General features: G+C 39.2%; 1 protein-coding gene across 3 annotated transcripts in view; it reads left to right on the forward strand.

Annotated features, from left to right (window-relative positions):
* The window catches only part of LRBA (LPS responsive beige-like anchor protein), a gene marked incomplete at its 5' end in the record, with an annotated part of 423,662 nt that overhangs the window by 111,380 nt on the left and 296,292 nt on the right, over positions 1-15,990 (forward strand). For all 3 annotated transcript variants that reach the window (XM_084266649.1, XM_084266650.1, XM_084266651.1), the window contains 3 exons: positions 6,087-6,165; positions 6,431-6,564; positions 8,561-8,622. In XM_084266649.1, the coding sequence (XP_084122775.1) occupies positions 6,087-6,165; positions 6,431-6,564; positions 8,561-8,622 (275 nt within the window). The remainder of the gene's footprint in view (positions 1-6,086; positions 6,166-6,430; positions 6,565-8,560; positions 8,623-15,990) is intronic.

Below are 15,990 nucleotides of genomic sequence, written 5' to 3' on the forward strand. Positions count from 1 at the left end.
CAGCTTATCTGGTTTTAAAATAATAAAACCTTACCTACATTGGAATTGTTTAAAATAATTGTTAATTTGTTAGCTTCTTCTTGGTTTGCCCAGGTTAGATGGGGGGCTTAATCACTGCAATTTCTGAAGTCAGTATTCACTTATTTCTAACAGAAACAAAACAGATGAAAATTGATTTTCAGATTTAGTCAATCTTTTAAGAATGTAGGGGGTGGGGGAAGTGCTCCTGTGCCTGTAGAATGTATGAGAAATCCAGACAATAAACAATACTGATGAAGTTTGTAACTGTGTGACTTCCAGCATGTCTGGGAGTTTTGGCAAAAATTGGACATGTAATCTGAACTGATATGCATAAAAAGAAGCTAATCAGGGTTAAAAATAGACATGTTTAGACTGGCAATCTAATTAATCAAAAGGAAAAGTAAAGGGATAAATGAAATCATGCCTTAAATAGATTAAAAAGTGAGACTGGCTTTTTTTCTCCAGCAAAATAATGGCATAGAAACAAAAATTTTACAGAGTTGGAGTGGTGTAAACTAATGTTACTCAGGTTAATTGCACACATTTAAGTTTGATAGAAAGGTACATAAGCATAATTTGGGAGTAAGCTTTATATAGAATGTGAACATTCTTCACCTGTGGATGTAATACTGAAAATCATGGTCTGTACTGAAATACTGGTCTGTGTGTTTCAAGACGCCTCTGCTGTCATTTATGTGTGCTCAGAATTACTCAGCCTCCTGCCCAGTACTTTTTCCTGAAGTTTGTGTCTTGCCTGTAGTTCAGGGGCTGTGGGTATCTCAGATATTTAACCCTTAAGATTGGCTTAAGCTCATATCAAGTGGATGTGATGTGTCCTGGCCTACCAATACAAAGTGTTGACAAGTTAGAAAGATAACTATCTAACTTCACTCTGTTCCTCTGATGCTTTGAAAGAGGGTGGAAACATGTTTTGGCCTCAGACAACCCAGCCTTTTTGCTAGAGGTTTTTCACTTTCCTTCATTCAGAGTATTTCATAGCCCAAAAAACCATTTCCTGAGCACAAACGTGCCCGTAGCAACCTAAACTTGCCCATCAGTACGTTGCTGACAGCTGATGTTGGGTTGTTGGTCTTCTAGGATTGCTGCTGCAGTTATTCAGAGAACTTGGAAATCAATGGAGAAAATAAAGCCCCAATCATTTGTCTCTTATGGAGGGCAGTTTATTAGGCAGCAGAAACAGTCTAAATAAAGTTTATTAAAATGGCAGAAGAGCATGTTTATTAGCAGTAACCTAAAGAGAAGGAATTTGAGTTGTTTATTCCTTAGATCAGCTCACAGGCTGAATGGTGAGCTCTGACACTGAGATTTTACACACGCTACATCCAAGAAGGGCTACAGAAAAGGCAGGGCTGAAGTTTGGCTAGGCAGGACTTGGTGGATTTATACTAGTGGGATACAGGTTCACAGAATCATAGGGGTTGGAAGGGACCTCCAGAGCCCATGGGGTCCAACCCCCTGCCAAAGCAGGGTCCCTAGGACAGGTCACACAGGTCGGCGTCCAGACGGGGCTGGAATCTCTCCAGAGAAGGAGACTCCACACCCCCTGGGCAGCCTGTCTCAGGGCTCCCTCAACCTCACTGGGAAGAAGTTCTTCCCCACATTGGGGCAGAACTTCCTGGGCTCCAACTTGCCCCTTGTCCTGTCCCCGCAGACACTGAAAAGGGGCTGGCCATTTCCCCCTGCATCCCATACTTAAGATATCTATAAACATTAATAAGTTCCCCCTTAGTCTTCTTTTCTCCAGGCTGAACAGCCCCAGCTCACTCAGCCTTTCTTCATAGGAAGCAGTTTTGTACAGTTTCAGTATAAAACCTGTTTTAAAGCGACCTCTCTTTAAAGAGGGCGCCATTGTTTGATGAAATCTGTTTTGTTTTAACCTACAGATGTGTTTATGTAACAGATCCCTTAAATTAGCTTGTAAACCCTTTCATTGTAGTCTTGGGTCCAGCCCAGAAGCATATTTTTGAGTGAGTTCATTATTTTAGCACAGATAAAGGGCATCAGCCTATTTATGTAGGGTAGATCTGTTGGGCAAAACAAAGAGGTATGGTTATTTAATTCAACTCTCTGTTGTGGGGTTTTTTTTTTTTATCCTCCTCTCCATTTTCCCAGGGTAAAGTATATCATGGACTACTTGGGTATTGCAAAGTGGACCTTGTAACTGCTCATGCAAAAGCATCGGGATCTTGCACAAGGAGTTTTCTTCAACAATATTTTATTGCCAGAGACATTATTTGTTTAGACCCTTAGGGACCTTGAATAAACAATAAGGTTTCGCTGTAAAGGGTGCTAGACAGATGATCTATTTGCATTTTCTTTTATGTTCTTGCAAATGTCTGTAAAGCTGTCAGTTTGAAGGAGCCAGTTTATCAGTGAAAGGATAAGGAAGAGATAACTCAGTTTAGTTCCACATGTTTGAAGTAGCTACTGCACTTACCCACATATGTGTTGGGGATGAAAATATGCTACTGAAGTGTGTTAGGTTGTGGGTTGATTTGGGTTTTTTTTTATTAAAGGCAGAAAAAATAGTTTTTTCTGACTCCCAGATGGCTTTTTGTTATTTCCACAAACAAAATTTGAAGGCAAAAATCACTGTGCCTAACCAGATCTAACCCACCCTGAACTTCTCACCTGTGATATATCAGAGATTCACCCCTTTTAGTGAAATATATCTGCATTTGGAATGTGGATTTCAGTGATGATAAGCATGAGGAAATTCAGGCCATAAAACATCCTTACAGAATCTTCAAAAAGAGTATCAGTTTCTATAGGTGCCTACCTTATGCTGTTGTCAAAATCAGATTATAAGCACCTTTTCTCTTATGTCTATATTGAAAAGTTAATTTTAATTTAAAACCTTGTAGAGTTTTACATTTATACCTAATCTGTTACGCACACTTTTGTTTTGATTTCTAGAAGAAATAAAAAACTCATGTCCTATGTTGTCAGTACCTCCCACTCCACCCATTTTCCCCAGTGCCACTGTGTGTAAAAACAGAAAAACATAAAGAACCCTCGACCCATCCCACAAAATGAAGCCAAGTTACCCCAGATTGAGTGTACATCTCGTTACTAACCCCTGATGGATATTATGCCCTTTCATAGTCCTTGCAGATGTTTCCCTTGTTTTTTTTTTCCTAATTTTTCCTTCAAATTATTTTGCTTGTGGCCTGGATATGACATGGAATTATTTAATCTCATTTAACTGTCAAACTTGCACTACTGTGCTGTTGAAGTCATCTTTTATACTGATAAAGTGATCCTTCATCCTACTATGGTGGGATTTTAGTTGGACATAGTGTTGACTTTCTAACATAAGGGTGTCACAGATTTGCATGCTGCTTACTACCTATAAAGCTTTTTACAAGATATCCTACATGTGCAGTTTGCGTGTTGAGAGGACTTAAGGTCCTCTTAATTAAGTCCCCTTAAGAGGACTTAAGAGGTTTTGAAGGCTTTGGGTACCATTTCATATTTGTATTCTCTTGGACCACCTATAGCAGCCTCCCGATTTCCCCTTAGGGACCATCTATGGGATTAACTCCAATACCAGCCATGCAGAATTGAGATTATTTTCAAGTTAGAGGGACTTGTTTGAGTCTAGGGATGATAGCTTCTTAGGAGAAATTGTAGTGAAATTATCTAAATAGAAAGATCATAATGAGGAAAGGGAAGAGGGAGGAAGACTGACTGGCTATTAAGCATCTCACAGACGAGTAGGGCCTTTGCAAATGCTGAATCATGAGGCTTGTTGCCTTTTTGAGCTTCAGTTTGGCTTTTTCCATGGGAAAATTCTAATTTTTGGTGCATCATTTGACTGCTTTTCCTTTGGGAATACCCAAAATACTTTGTGGTCATTTGGCTGTGGAAAACTAGATCTAAAGAAATGGAATTACATCCATGAAATTATAAAAAATATTTACCAAATATGTCTTTGATTTGCCTTTATTAGATAAATTATTTAGGAAACAGCGCCGAGAAGATTCAGATTCCACCTTGCTTTCAGCTAAAGCTTTGTTCCCTCCTTTCATGCCCATCTTTTTATATAGCCTGCTCAAAATTCCTTCCTGACCCCATCAGCCCATGCAAAAGTCAAAATAAAAGCTTTGTGTTGATTCCTCCTGTCTATGAAGAAAGAAAAATAAGACTCAAGCTTTTCACCATTTTGATGCATTAATTTTGTTTATTAGTATCTGTGAAGCAAGATTAGAGGAAAACACCTTCCCTGGGTAGGGGGAAAAACTAGCAGCATCATACAACCAAAAAAACCCCCACAAACCCCCAACATGTCTGGGGGAAACGCTGTGTGCCAGTGTTCCAGAGAAGAAATTTGAACTTTGTCATGAGAAATAAAGTTAGTATTTCAGGGATATGCCTTTGCTGTCTTTTTTTTCCAGTTCAGTCAAGTAGAAAGACTTCACAGCTGACACGTTTTTGGGAGACACTTTCAAGATCTTAGCAGCTTATTTCCAGACAGGTTGCATTTAACTCATCCCACTCCAGTGTAGGTGGGACAATCAGGCGTTTTTTTCTGTAGCCCTAGTTCTGAGAAGGGTCATATCTCTTTGCTAAGGTAGATGTGAGAACTGAAATGATTGAACTCTTCTTTTCTTTCATGCTTTTTTTATTTTTCCCCACTCTGTTTTTCTCCCCCCTCCCCCCACCCCCCCCCCCCCACCCCTTTCCAGTAGCGTAGGAATCTGAATCTGGCAAGGTGAGAGGGAAGAGAATAGGACAGGGTCTAAGGTTGGATAGAGATAGGATTGCAGATGGACTAGAAGCACTCGTGCTCTTGGGAAATGCACAGTAATCTGTCTGCTAAGATTCATTCCTCTCTCTGGTTTGGAATGCAATGCAAGATTTGTGAGTCACCGTTCCTACCCTGGCAGCAAATATCTGTGAAACCTCTGCCTGTCTTGCTTACCCCCCTCTTCATCATTGCTAATACCAATCCATACTGCAGTATGGAGGTTGTATTTCTCTTTATATACAGCAGAATTTAGTATTTACAGACTCCTGCCCTGCTGATGAGAGCCATGTAGTGTCAATTTGACATAACACAATTGCTTTTTTTTGGGGAAGCATAGGATACATAAATGACCCAGTCTTTCCTATCAACCTTTGAATAATTGATGTCATAGATGAGGTTATACCACTGCCATCATGCTAATGATGGTGGCAGTGCAATGGAGAATTTTTATTGTAGCTGTCTTTGTCAGAGTCCTGGAGTTGCAGAAATTTAAGCCAGGCTGTTGAAAATGCCCACTCATTTTGTTTTGACACTAATGTGTTGTAATTCTAGACAAAAGAATAAGGGTTTTCTGTGAAAGTTAATCGAAATTGGGCAACCTCTTGCAGTAACCAAAAGAGATGCTTTCAAATATTACCATTTGGCTTTATTTTAGTATAAATTAAAATTTGGCAGGGTGGCTGGACCTGATGATCTCTCCAGGTCCCTTTCAACCCCTATGATTCTATAAAATTAGTTATATTAGTACATTAGAGGAGTATTAGGGATGTAAGACATGGTGTTCACTGCTAAAGGTTATAAATGCTCTTAAACTGGTTCAGAAATAATCATGGCCAGAAGGGATCACTGGAATTTCATCTGACCTTCTTCACAAAGCAAACTGGAAGTCTTCCTTGAATTCCTTTCAGCTTGGGCTAGAGCACAATTCAAAGCACTTGCTGTGCTGTACCTGGCAAATATGAATGGGAGCCTTACAGCAGAAAAAAGGTTGGGGTACAAAGAGGTGCAAGTCCTCTCTCTCAGAATCACAGACTGTTAGGAGTTGGAAGGGACCTTGATAGATCATCCAGTCCAACCCCCTGCCAGAGCAGGATCAGCCAGACTATATCCCACAGGAACACATCCAGGGGGGTTTGAATGTCTCCAGAGAAGGAGACTCCCCAACCTCTCTGGGCATAGTTGAAGACCACAGTTTCTCAGAGGATGAGCTCAAAAGCTTCAGTTTCTGGACCAGTTGTCTAACTTCTGCTGTGTTTTCTTACAGAACTCATTTACTTATTACTTTCCCTTTTAGGAAGGGGATCATCTAATTCAAAATTGCCATCTGTCCCTACAGTGTCTTCAGTGCCCGAGGATTCTGCTTCAAATATGAGGTAACTTCTCCAACTGAACATCTGAACAGGTGCCCTGTGGCTCACATTTTTGATATTTAAGTTGATACTCAGATTCCACATTACTTAAGAATGTTGTTTTGCTGATGTTCCATACCAAATGAAGGTTTAGGAAAATACATGTGTTGGGTTGTTGATTCTTCCTTCTACATGTATATCACTTAAATGTTGCAAAAAAAACTATGCTCCTTTGTACAGAAGTTCAGCCACTTCCTCCTTTTATTAATCACGTGTATCTCTCTACTAGTATTACAGACAGGCTTGAGCATGCTTTGGAAAAAGCTGCCCCACTTCTGAGAGAGATTTTTGTGGATTTTGCTCCCTTTCTTTCTCGGACTCTTTTGGGCAGCCATGGGCAGGAGTTGCTGATAGAAGGTACAAGTAAGTTTCCATTAAAAAAGTATGTATTTTTAAAAATTGTGCTTTGTTTTACCTTGGAAATCCAATGCTTCTGTGGGGTTTTGTTTGGGTTTTTTTTTCTGTCTCTGCCTTAGAAGCTTTCTTCCTACCTTCCCACACAGTGTTGTCCCCTGGATTTCACAGCCTCCTGTTCCTTCGGTCTTCAGTTCTCTGAGGTCATTGTCTTTGCCTCCTCATCTTTGCCATCTCTGCTACCTCTTTGCCTCCATCTCATCTCAGATTTTCCTATTTGTGTCCAGCTGTTGTTGTCTCTTCCTTGGTTTTCCAACTCTTCCAGGGAACTGTCCTATAGAAGTTGGTGTATGAAATGTGTTTTGGGTCAACGCTTCAAAGGAAAGAGTGTTGTGTAGAAAGCAAAGTACAAAGGCCCTGAATTTTTACTGTGATACTGGAAGAGATGGCTTTTTAGGAGCTCTGTCAGAAAGCATGTTATGGTGTATCTCTTGCATGTGAATCTCCTTCTGTCTCTTTGGTTTCTAATTGGAAGGCAGTCATAAAGGACAGAGGAATACTTTGTCAGTATTGAGAAATTCCAAGAGGAAGATTCATGTGAACAACGACGATTGTGGCTGTTCCTGGTGTTGATTTTAAATGATTGAGCTTGAGATGATTGAGTTTTCTTTCTGCTGATGGGTTTCTCTCTGTTTGAATTCAAGGCTTGGTTCTGCAGTGCAGACACTAATGTCCTCAATTTAAAAACTCAGGTTTATTGGAACACTGAATTTTAAAGTTTGTTTTTAAATATGGCTAACATTGTCAGAAACACAATTAGAGCATCACAAGCTCATTAAGTGTTTTACTGGAGACTGCTGATAGAAAAATGGAGACTTCATTAAACTTCACTCTCATTAAACTTACTTAATTTAGGAATTCCACTTACCTACATTTTGGAGTAGGAAATAACAGGAAGAAGTACATGAATTATCTTGTGTAAGACTGAAAAAAGTGAGATTCTACTTCAGATAACACATGTGGGCATGTATATATATATATTATATATTATTTACGTAATGTGTAATGGAAGCTGGCTTGTGAACAAATTTATTTCCTTCATTTAATAAGAATACCAGAAAAGAGGGTTTTGCTCAAAGGTTTATTTTCCAGGGAAGCAAATATCCTGTTTAGTTCCATGTTTTTTTTGTCTGAAGATAAAGGAAAGACAATCTGGTTTCAAAGTATTTTGACTTTAGTACCTATTACATACACAGAGAAATGAGTATTTCATAGCTTGGATGACCAAAAAAAGCAGGAAAATTATTGGGAATCTACAAAAATAAACACTCAAAAGCAGGGTTTTTTTGGCCTAAAGCCAGATATAGACAAACCCAACCCAAAATGTGAATACAAAGAATACTGGTAGTCAAATTAGTTTATAAACAATTGAGAATATATAATAGGTTACTGCTTGCACTTCTGCTAAGGTTTAGTGTGGGGTTAAGGGTCAAAGTACTAATAAGAGTGTTTGGGATGTCTGCTGCCATGAAACAAAATGGAAACTTGATTGATAGCTGGGGGCTGAAAGGAAAACGCGCACTGGAGAAAGCAAAGGTCATAAAGCCATTTCCCTTCTCTGCATATATAATGACCCAATCCCTCAAGAAATAGCAAAATGTAGATACAGTGGATTAATATAACATATGTTAACCACGCTGCTGATCATTCTGACGTCCAAACATTTATGAAACTGTGAATAATGGAGGTAATGCATTACTATTAGCCACATCTTTAGATGCAAGGCATCGAATTTATGATCTCCCTCTCATTATATATATAATAAAAGTATGTACTTTTATTTTGGGCTGATAAAGTGCCAAATTGAACTGGGAGTGGTGAGAATTTCAGCTTTCTTTTGATAGTCAAAACTGCTTCTGTTCTATTGTGCTTCACAGTAGTTTGCCTTATAGCCAGTACAATACAAGTATGCATTTATATATACTTCTCTATTTTCCTTTTGTAGGTCTTGTGTGCATGAAATCTAGCAGTTCAGTTGTGGAGCTGGTGATGCTTCTTTGCTCTCAGGTGAGGTTTAAGTAACAAGGTGGTCTGAAACTTTGAGCACAACGGAAATCAGAGTTAAAATTTTACTTCAAATTTTGTTTCAAGTTTAAGGCTATATGTAATGTAGGTCTTTTGAGTAAAAAAAACCCCAAACAACATACTAATTATGTCTGTTCAGTTGTAAAGAGAAGATACTAAGGGTTTTATGTTACCTTACTATTGAGCATTTACATAACCTTGGTGGTGGTGGGTCTAAGTAATTCTATGCTGTCATTTTTGTAAGGCAAACTAGTATCAATAAAATAGTAAGGTTACAGAAACAGATTGATTTGTGCATCTTGGCATGTTGAATCCTCTGGGATGAATAGAATTTTTCCTTTTGTGTAGAGGTTATGGAATGAGGGATAAATACTTTTGAAACCTTGTCATTCTTAATTGATTTGACAAGCACTAAGAACTGCAGAAAAATTTAAGAAAGCAACCCTGGTTGTCAGCAGTTTGGGGCATTTTACACTGGAAAAGGCAAAGGGATTTTAGATATTTAAGAGCCAGAGAATAGCCTGTTCCCATGGTTCTAAAAGAGCCAGAGCCTAAGGAACTTTCATAAAATTTATATGCTGTATTAATTTGATTTTCTTTTTGTATTTATTTCTCAGTTGTAATTAAATGGCAGACTGGTTTTATTGAGCCTTTCTTTCGGTGCCTTAAAAAATGATACCTTTCTGGTAGTAAATTCCCCTACTTAAAACTTTAAAATAGCCTTTTTTAATGGGAACAGTATTGGTCTGGAGGTCAAGGGTTCTGACCCATTTCAAAACCTTTGACCTTCATTTACAACCCTTATGCTTTGCTTGCCTGACGAATAAGGATAATGCAAAATTAATGTTTCTTCACATCGATTTATTCATTTTAGTGCCTATATTGCCAAATTTATTTAGAGTGTGCTGATAGACATTTCATGAATACAAATGAAAGAATCATAGAAGGTGTGAAAAATCGATAGTCTGCATTGTCAATAAAGTGCAATAAGAACAATTACTTCTGGAGATTACACCTAATAGATTTTACAATGAACTAGTGAAGAGTAGTTATGTTTTCTAGTGAGCTTATTATTAGAGAACGTATCTAGAACTTTACTCATCTAATTTTCCATCTTTCTTGGGACATATATTTTATTTTAATATATAGATTTAAGAATATATATATATATTTCATTATATAAATAAATATAGAGACATGATATGAATATTATATAACATATAGCATGATAATCTATAATATTATATTATTATATAATATTTATATACACTTAATATATATTACATACATTTTATATATTTTACATATATTTTATCTATTTAATGTATATATATTTTTTATATGTATTTTAATATATTTAATATTCCTTTATGGAACTTCTGGGGTTTAGAAGTAGCTATTTTACCTATGGCAATACTGGAAATGGACATGGTGACTTGTAGAATACCAATTTGCTGCTGATTTAAATAAGAAAAGAATCCTGGCTACCAAGAAATCCATGGTCAAGTTGTACTGTTGATTCATTAGTGTGTTAGAGTAAAACTAATCTGAGTATTAAATATGTGCCTGACAACTTGGAATTACCGTTTTAAAAATTAGTTTTCAGTATCAATGCTGCCTGTATTGATAATTAGTGGTTGACCTTTCCTTCTTTTTTTTTTTTTTTGGTGGTGTAATCTAATCTTTTTTGGAAATCATGTTGTGATCTGTACTGTACGTCACTTGTTTTGGTGTTGGGAAATGGAAAGGATAAGGAATAAATGACGTGCTCTAATGCATCTATTTGTCATACGTGTCACAATGCCACTTAATGCTAATCTAATCAAATTGAGGATATCGAGATTGCTTAGCAGCCCTGGTTGCAGAGACTGAGGTTTTTCTTTGTGAAATAGTAGAAATAAACCCAAGAAAGTACAAAGGCCTCAAAGTCTTTTTAAAGTTACATAGCAGCTGTAATTTTTTGGCAGAATATGAAAAATGATGTGAGAAATGAATCTAAAATTAGCTCCAGATGTATACAGATTGTTCTGGGGTGATAATTACATTTTTCACTTTGAATTTTCCTAATTCAAAGAGGTCAGCGTGGCAATCACAAAAGTGATTTATTTTGTTAAGAAGTGAACTGTCTTTTGCTACATGAAAGCTTGAGAGATATGAAATTGAATTTCAAGTCGACATTTTACAGATACTGGGAGGAGATGGGGTTGAGCTTGATTGATTTTATTTTTTCCTCTTTTTTTCTTTCCTTTTTTTTTTTCTTTTCTTTTGGCCCAAGATAGGGTGGGAAGTGAAGTGATATCCTTTTGCTAAAATTTTAATTAATTTTTAAGAGGAGATGGAGAGGATGAAGTGCCAAAGATCAAAAGATCAGGTCAAAAACTAGTTTTTAATCACATAAATAATGTGGCACAGCTACAAAGTAAGTATCTGCAAATGTGATTTAAAACTTCACAAATTTGTCAGCCATCATTTTATGAAATTGAAGGATTGCTCTGATTAATATCTCTGGTGGGTTTTATGCTAAGCACTTTCTGAAAATTTGTTTTGAACCTTGTGTATGTGAGGTAAGCACTTCGATTGTTTTTCTTAAAGCGTCTGAAATTTTTCTGATGTTTATTTAGGGTTTTTTTTTGCTGGCATATCTTTTTTTTTCTTGAAGTGCAAAAATTTGAATGTTAATATCTCACAAGTAATTTTTTTGTGAAAACTGAAAACACTTTCCCAGGTGAAATTATTTAAAAAAATTAAATTAACAAGGTACCACTGTGTGACGGTACTGAAAGTGGCTGATTTCTTCTCTTGTTTAAAGTTCATGTGTTTATGAAAAAGACCATTGCTTTTGTGTTTTAGTTTTGTGCTTATATGTAGATACATGGTTTTATGTTTAACACAAGGTAAAAAGAGAAACAGGTTGTTTTGAGGTCCAGCCAAAAAGTCTTTTTCCAAGTGGAACCCAGTTTTGTGTTTTGATAGACACGCTACATTTTAAGACGTGTCTCTGTGTGTATACTTACATTTATATAAATCTATCAAAACATAAAGAAATCCTTCATTTAATATTACTGCAAAGTGTTCCTGCTTATTTGACATTAATATCATTTTTGAAAGAATTGACGTTGCGTTCAAGGCCACTTTATAAAAGCATTGTGTTGCTCATCCTAATTCAGCCTGACACACATTCCAATAACACTACCTCCCTTCCAGGGTTTTAAAACTAAATTTATGGCTGAGCATTGTGAAGTGCATCATTTAAAAATGGTTTCAACCCAAAACATCTAATAAATAAATAATGTGTATGGCTACTCAGTAGCAGACTTTCCAGACTAGAAATCATTCCATCGGATACTCAACAGTCCACTATCGGAGAGGGCTGTCAGATAAATCTTAGAGTAGCTGCATTCATGTCCTGTAAATCACATGTTATTGTCTGAGCCTTCTGCCAGGTCATCTATTCTTTTCCCATCTATCAGAAATGCATGCAGCACGGTGAACCTAGAAGCACCATCTAGTCTGGCCTGGCATCCTGTGTCGGGGTAATTAAACCAGCCGAACGAGAGAAGTCCCGTGTCTGTTATCCCTCTTAAATGAGTGATGTCAGGGTGGTAAAGGTGCTTATATTCTATTGCTGCGTGGGGAAACTGTGATGTCACCCCCAAATAAAGCATTTTCATCTCCAAGGACTCTCACTCCACGCCTAAAACACAAAATGGGGGGCAAGTAGGAATGGGGCGGGTGTTTATCCGCAAAGCAATTGGATAAACTTCCAGTCTTTCCTTTTGTTTGTCAGATGTATTCTTGAAATGCAAGACTAGGTAGGAAAAGGTGTGATCCTTCCATGAAAGTATTAAAGGTATCCCTAAAGTATTAAAAGTCTCCCTATCTGGAGATATTCAAGACCCGTCTGGACGCCGACCTGTGTGACCCGTCCTAGGGCCCCTGCTTTGCCAGGGGGTTGGACTCGATCTCTGAAGGTCCCTATCCAACCCCTATTATTCTGGGATTCTGGGATTCTGTATCCTTCTTGTGAAGGGATTAAAAACATTTATCTCTTGCTCACAAACATGAAACATTTGTCCTATTGTTGTAGCTCCAAGGTGAGGAGGAACAAAAATAGGTGAAGTAGCTTCCATAATTTTCCTTCGATGCCTTTGAACTCAGAGAATTTGCAGCACTTGAAAAATGCTGCTTTCTGTAATAAATCAAGTGAATTGTCAGTGGAATATGTGTAAAAGAACTAATTAGGTGGTTCTTGTCAGGTCCATCTTTGACTTAAGAGCTCTTTCCTTCTGAATCTAAATTTTCCAGACCGTAAAATAACCTTACACTGACTGACTCAAATACTGTTCGGCCCTTGTGATATTTTTCTACAACTGGTGGAATGCCACCCAACCTGTTTTTAAAAGTTTTGAATTAAATATTAATGAATACTACAGCAACTTTTATGACCCCTCCAGTGCTGCTACCCGTATGTAGACCCTGCTTGCTGGTTCAAGGTATAAAAGCCTCCTGGGTTCCTCCTTTTGTTGTTTCAAAGGGATTAAGAGCCCATTCCTGATAGCTCATGGCATATATAAAACCAAGACCAATGGTTTAATACATTTAATCTCTAAGTATTTTATCTTCTAGAAATATTAATATGATGTATTGCAATAGAGGTACATAGCTGTAGCTATTAGATTTATATTGGACCTTGATAAAGTGTATCTCTCCTGGGGAGATGGAAGAGGGAAGCATAAACTCTGATAATCCAGATTTTTTTCAAGCACAGTGATAGCATCTGCTCGTTGGGCCCGATGAAATATGACAATTGAATGTGTCTTGTGCATTTGGAGAGAAAAGCGTGATCCGAGGCAGTGTGTGTGCATCTTCAAAATCACAGAATCATAGGGGTTGGAAGGGACCTCCAGGGATCATCAGGTCAAACCACCCTGCCAAAGCAACTCCCTGGCTCATATAGCACAGGTGGGTATCCAGAAGGGTCTTGATTATCTCCAGAGAAGGAGACTCCACACCCCCTGGGCAGCCTGTCCCAGGGCTCCCTCACCCTCACCGGGAAGAAGTTCTTCCCCAGATTGGGGCGGAATTTCCCCTACTCCAACTTGAGGCCATCGCCCCTTGTCCTGTCCCCACAGACACTGAGAAGAGGCTGCCCATGTCCCCCTGTGTCCCACCCTTCAGCTATTGATCCCCATTGATCAGATCCCCTCTCAGGCTGCTTCTCTCCAGGCTGAACAGCCCCAGCTCACTCAGCCTTTCCTGGCAGGGGAGATGCTCCAGGCCCTTCATCCCCTTCGCAGCCTCCGCTGGACTCTCTCCAGGAGATCCCTCTCTCTTTTATACCAGGGAGCCAAGCACTGGACACAACACTCCAGCTGGGGCCTGACCAGGGCAAAGCAGAGGGGAGGATCCCCTCCTTTGACCGGCTGGCCACACTCCACTTGATGCCCCCCAGGATCCCATCGGCGCTCTCAGCCCCCAGGGCACACTGCTGGCTCATGGCCACCCTGTCATCTACCAGGACCCCCAGGGTCAAAATAAAGCAGAGGCTGGGTAGTAACGTCAAAGCAGAAAGAATTGCACGGTGAAAGTTGGTGTTACTGCCAATGTAGGCAAGCTTACAGGCCTTCAGCTCTGTTTTCTCTTGTCTGGCTCACCAAAACAATGGTTAAATGGTGAAATGTTTGTGGAAGGTTTTGCTTTAGCAGGATCTTTTTTGCATGCTTCTGAGCCACTTTGCTACCACGTTGCTACCAGATCCTGTTGCTAGGAAAGAAGCCAATATTAATCTTTCACATGAGCAGTACCGTAGCTGCATCATACCTCATCCTTTGAGAAAGAATATTAATTATTTAAATAATACTGCCATGTGGTCATGCACACACAGAAACAATACGTAGAGTGTTTCCCCTGAGGAAGAGCAATAGGACGGTAGTTAAGATTCTGATTTTTCAGCAGATTTGCCTCATACACCCACCCCTTCTCCAGCCTGGTACATTAATGTGTGTAAAATGCAATAGGATCTTCAGGCTTTTCTGAGTAGCCTGTGCTCAGAAGAAAGCTTTTTGACAGTGATCCGGAGTCATTACATGGAATCATGGAATTGTAGGGTCTGGAAGGGACCTCCAGAGATCGAGTCCAACCCCCTGCCAAAGCAGGGTCCCTAGGACAGGGCACACAGGTCGGCGTCCAGACGGGGCTGGAATCTCTCCGGAGGAGACTCCACACCCCCTGGGCAGCCTGTCCCAGGGCTCCCTCACCCTCACCGGGAAGAAGTTCTTCCCCACATTGGGGCGGAACTTCCTGGGCTCCAACTTGAGGCCATGGCCCCTTGTCCTGTCCCCACAGACACTGAGAAGAGGCTGCCCATGTCCCCCTGTGTGCCACCCTTCAGCTATTGATCCCCATTGATCAGATCCCCTCTCAGGCTGCTTCTCTCCAGGCTGAACAGCCCCAGCTCCCTCAGCCTTTCCTCACAGGGGAGATGCTCCAGGCCCTTCATCCCCTTCATAGCCTCCACTGGACTCTTTCCAGGAGATCCCCGGCTTTTTTGTCTTGGGGAGCCCAGCACTGGACACAACACTCCAGGTGGGGCCTGCCCAGGGCAGAGCTGCTGGACATGCTCCTTTTGATGTACTCTCAGAAATGGATTTGTGCAGGATGCTCTGAAATTTTGTAAGCCTTTGGGCTACTTGGAGGTTTCAGTTGATTTAGAAGATGGCTTTTTTTTCCAGTGTTTTACTTACATAGGGAACGCATTATACTGATGCTCTGTGATCTGCTCTGATTTCTAATTTACTTTTAAGTGCAGTTTGATGTGATGGATAACTATAGTGATCGCTGTGATGTTTTAATTGAATTGAGTATAAGTTATCTAAAGAGCTTATGTCACTATGAATCCCTGGCAGCTGAACTCAACAGAGGCACCAAAACAATGCCCTGGTTTAGCTATGAAGAGAATAAATGCTGTTTGAATACTTTTTCTGTGGCCCAGGTGTTAGATGATGATATTTTAATCCAGATAATGTTTTCCATCTAATCACTTTGTGTTCTAATAGCTGAAAATACATTTTAAAAGGACCCAATAATCCTTTAGATTCATGGTGTGAAAAATATGTATGTTATAGTGCAGGGGGTAGTTTTTGTAAGTGCCAAATGACTTTCTATCAATTTTAATGCATGGTCTAATTTCCTTTTGTTTAGAAGATATGAGGAGTTGGAACCTTTTCTTGTTGTACTGTGTGAGATCTGCCAACGGGATCTTTGTTTTTCCTAAAGATGAATGTAGGTGTATTGGAGTAAAAAAACCCAAACCACTTCAGAAATAGATTGCTTTTGTGATAAAATGCTTAA

The sequence above is a fragment of the Gallinula chloropus genome (assembly GCF_964237585.1).
Source record: "Gallinula chloropus genome assembly, chromosome: 7".
NCBI classification, from domain to species: domain Eukaryota; kingdom Metazoa; phylum Chordata; class Aves; order Gruiformes; family Rallidae; genus Gallinula; species Gallinula chloropus.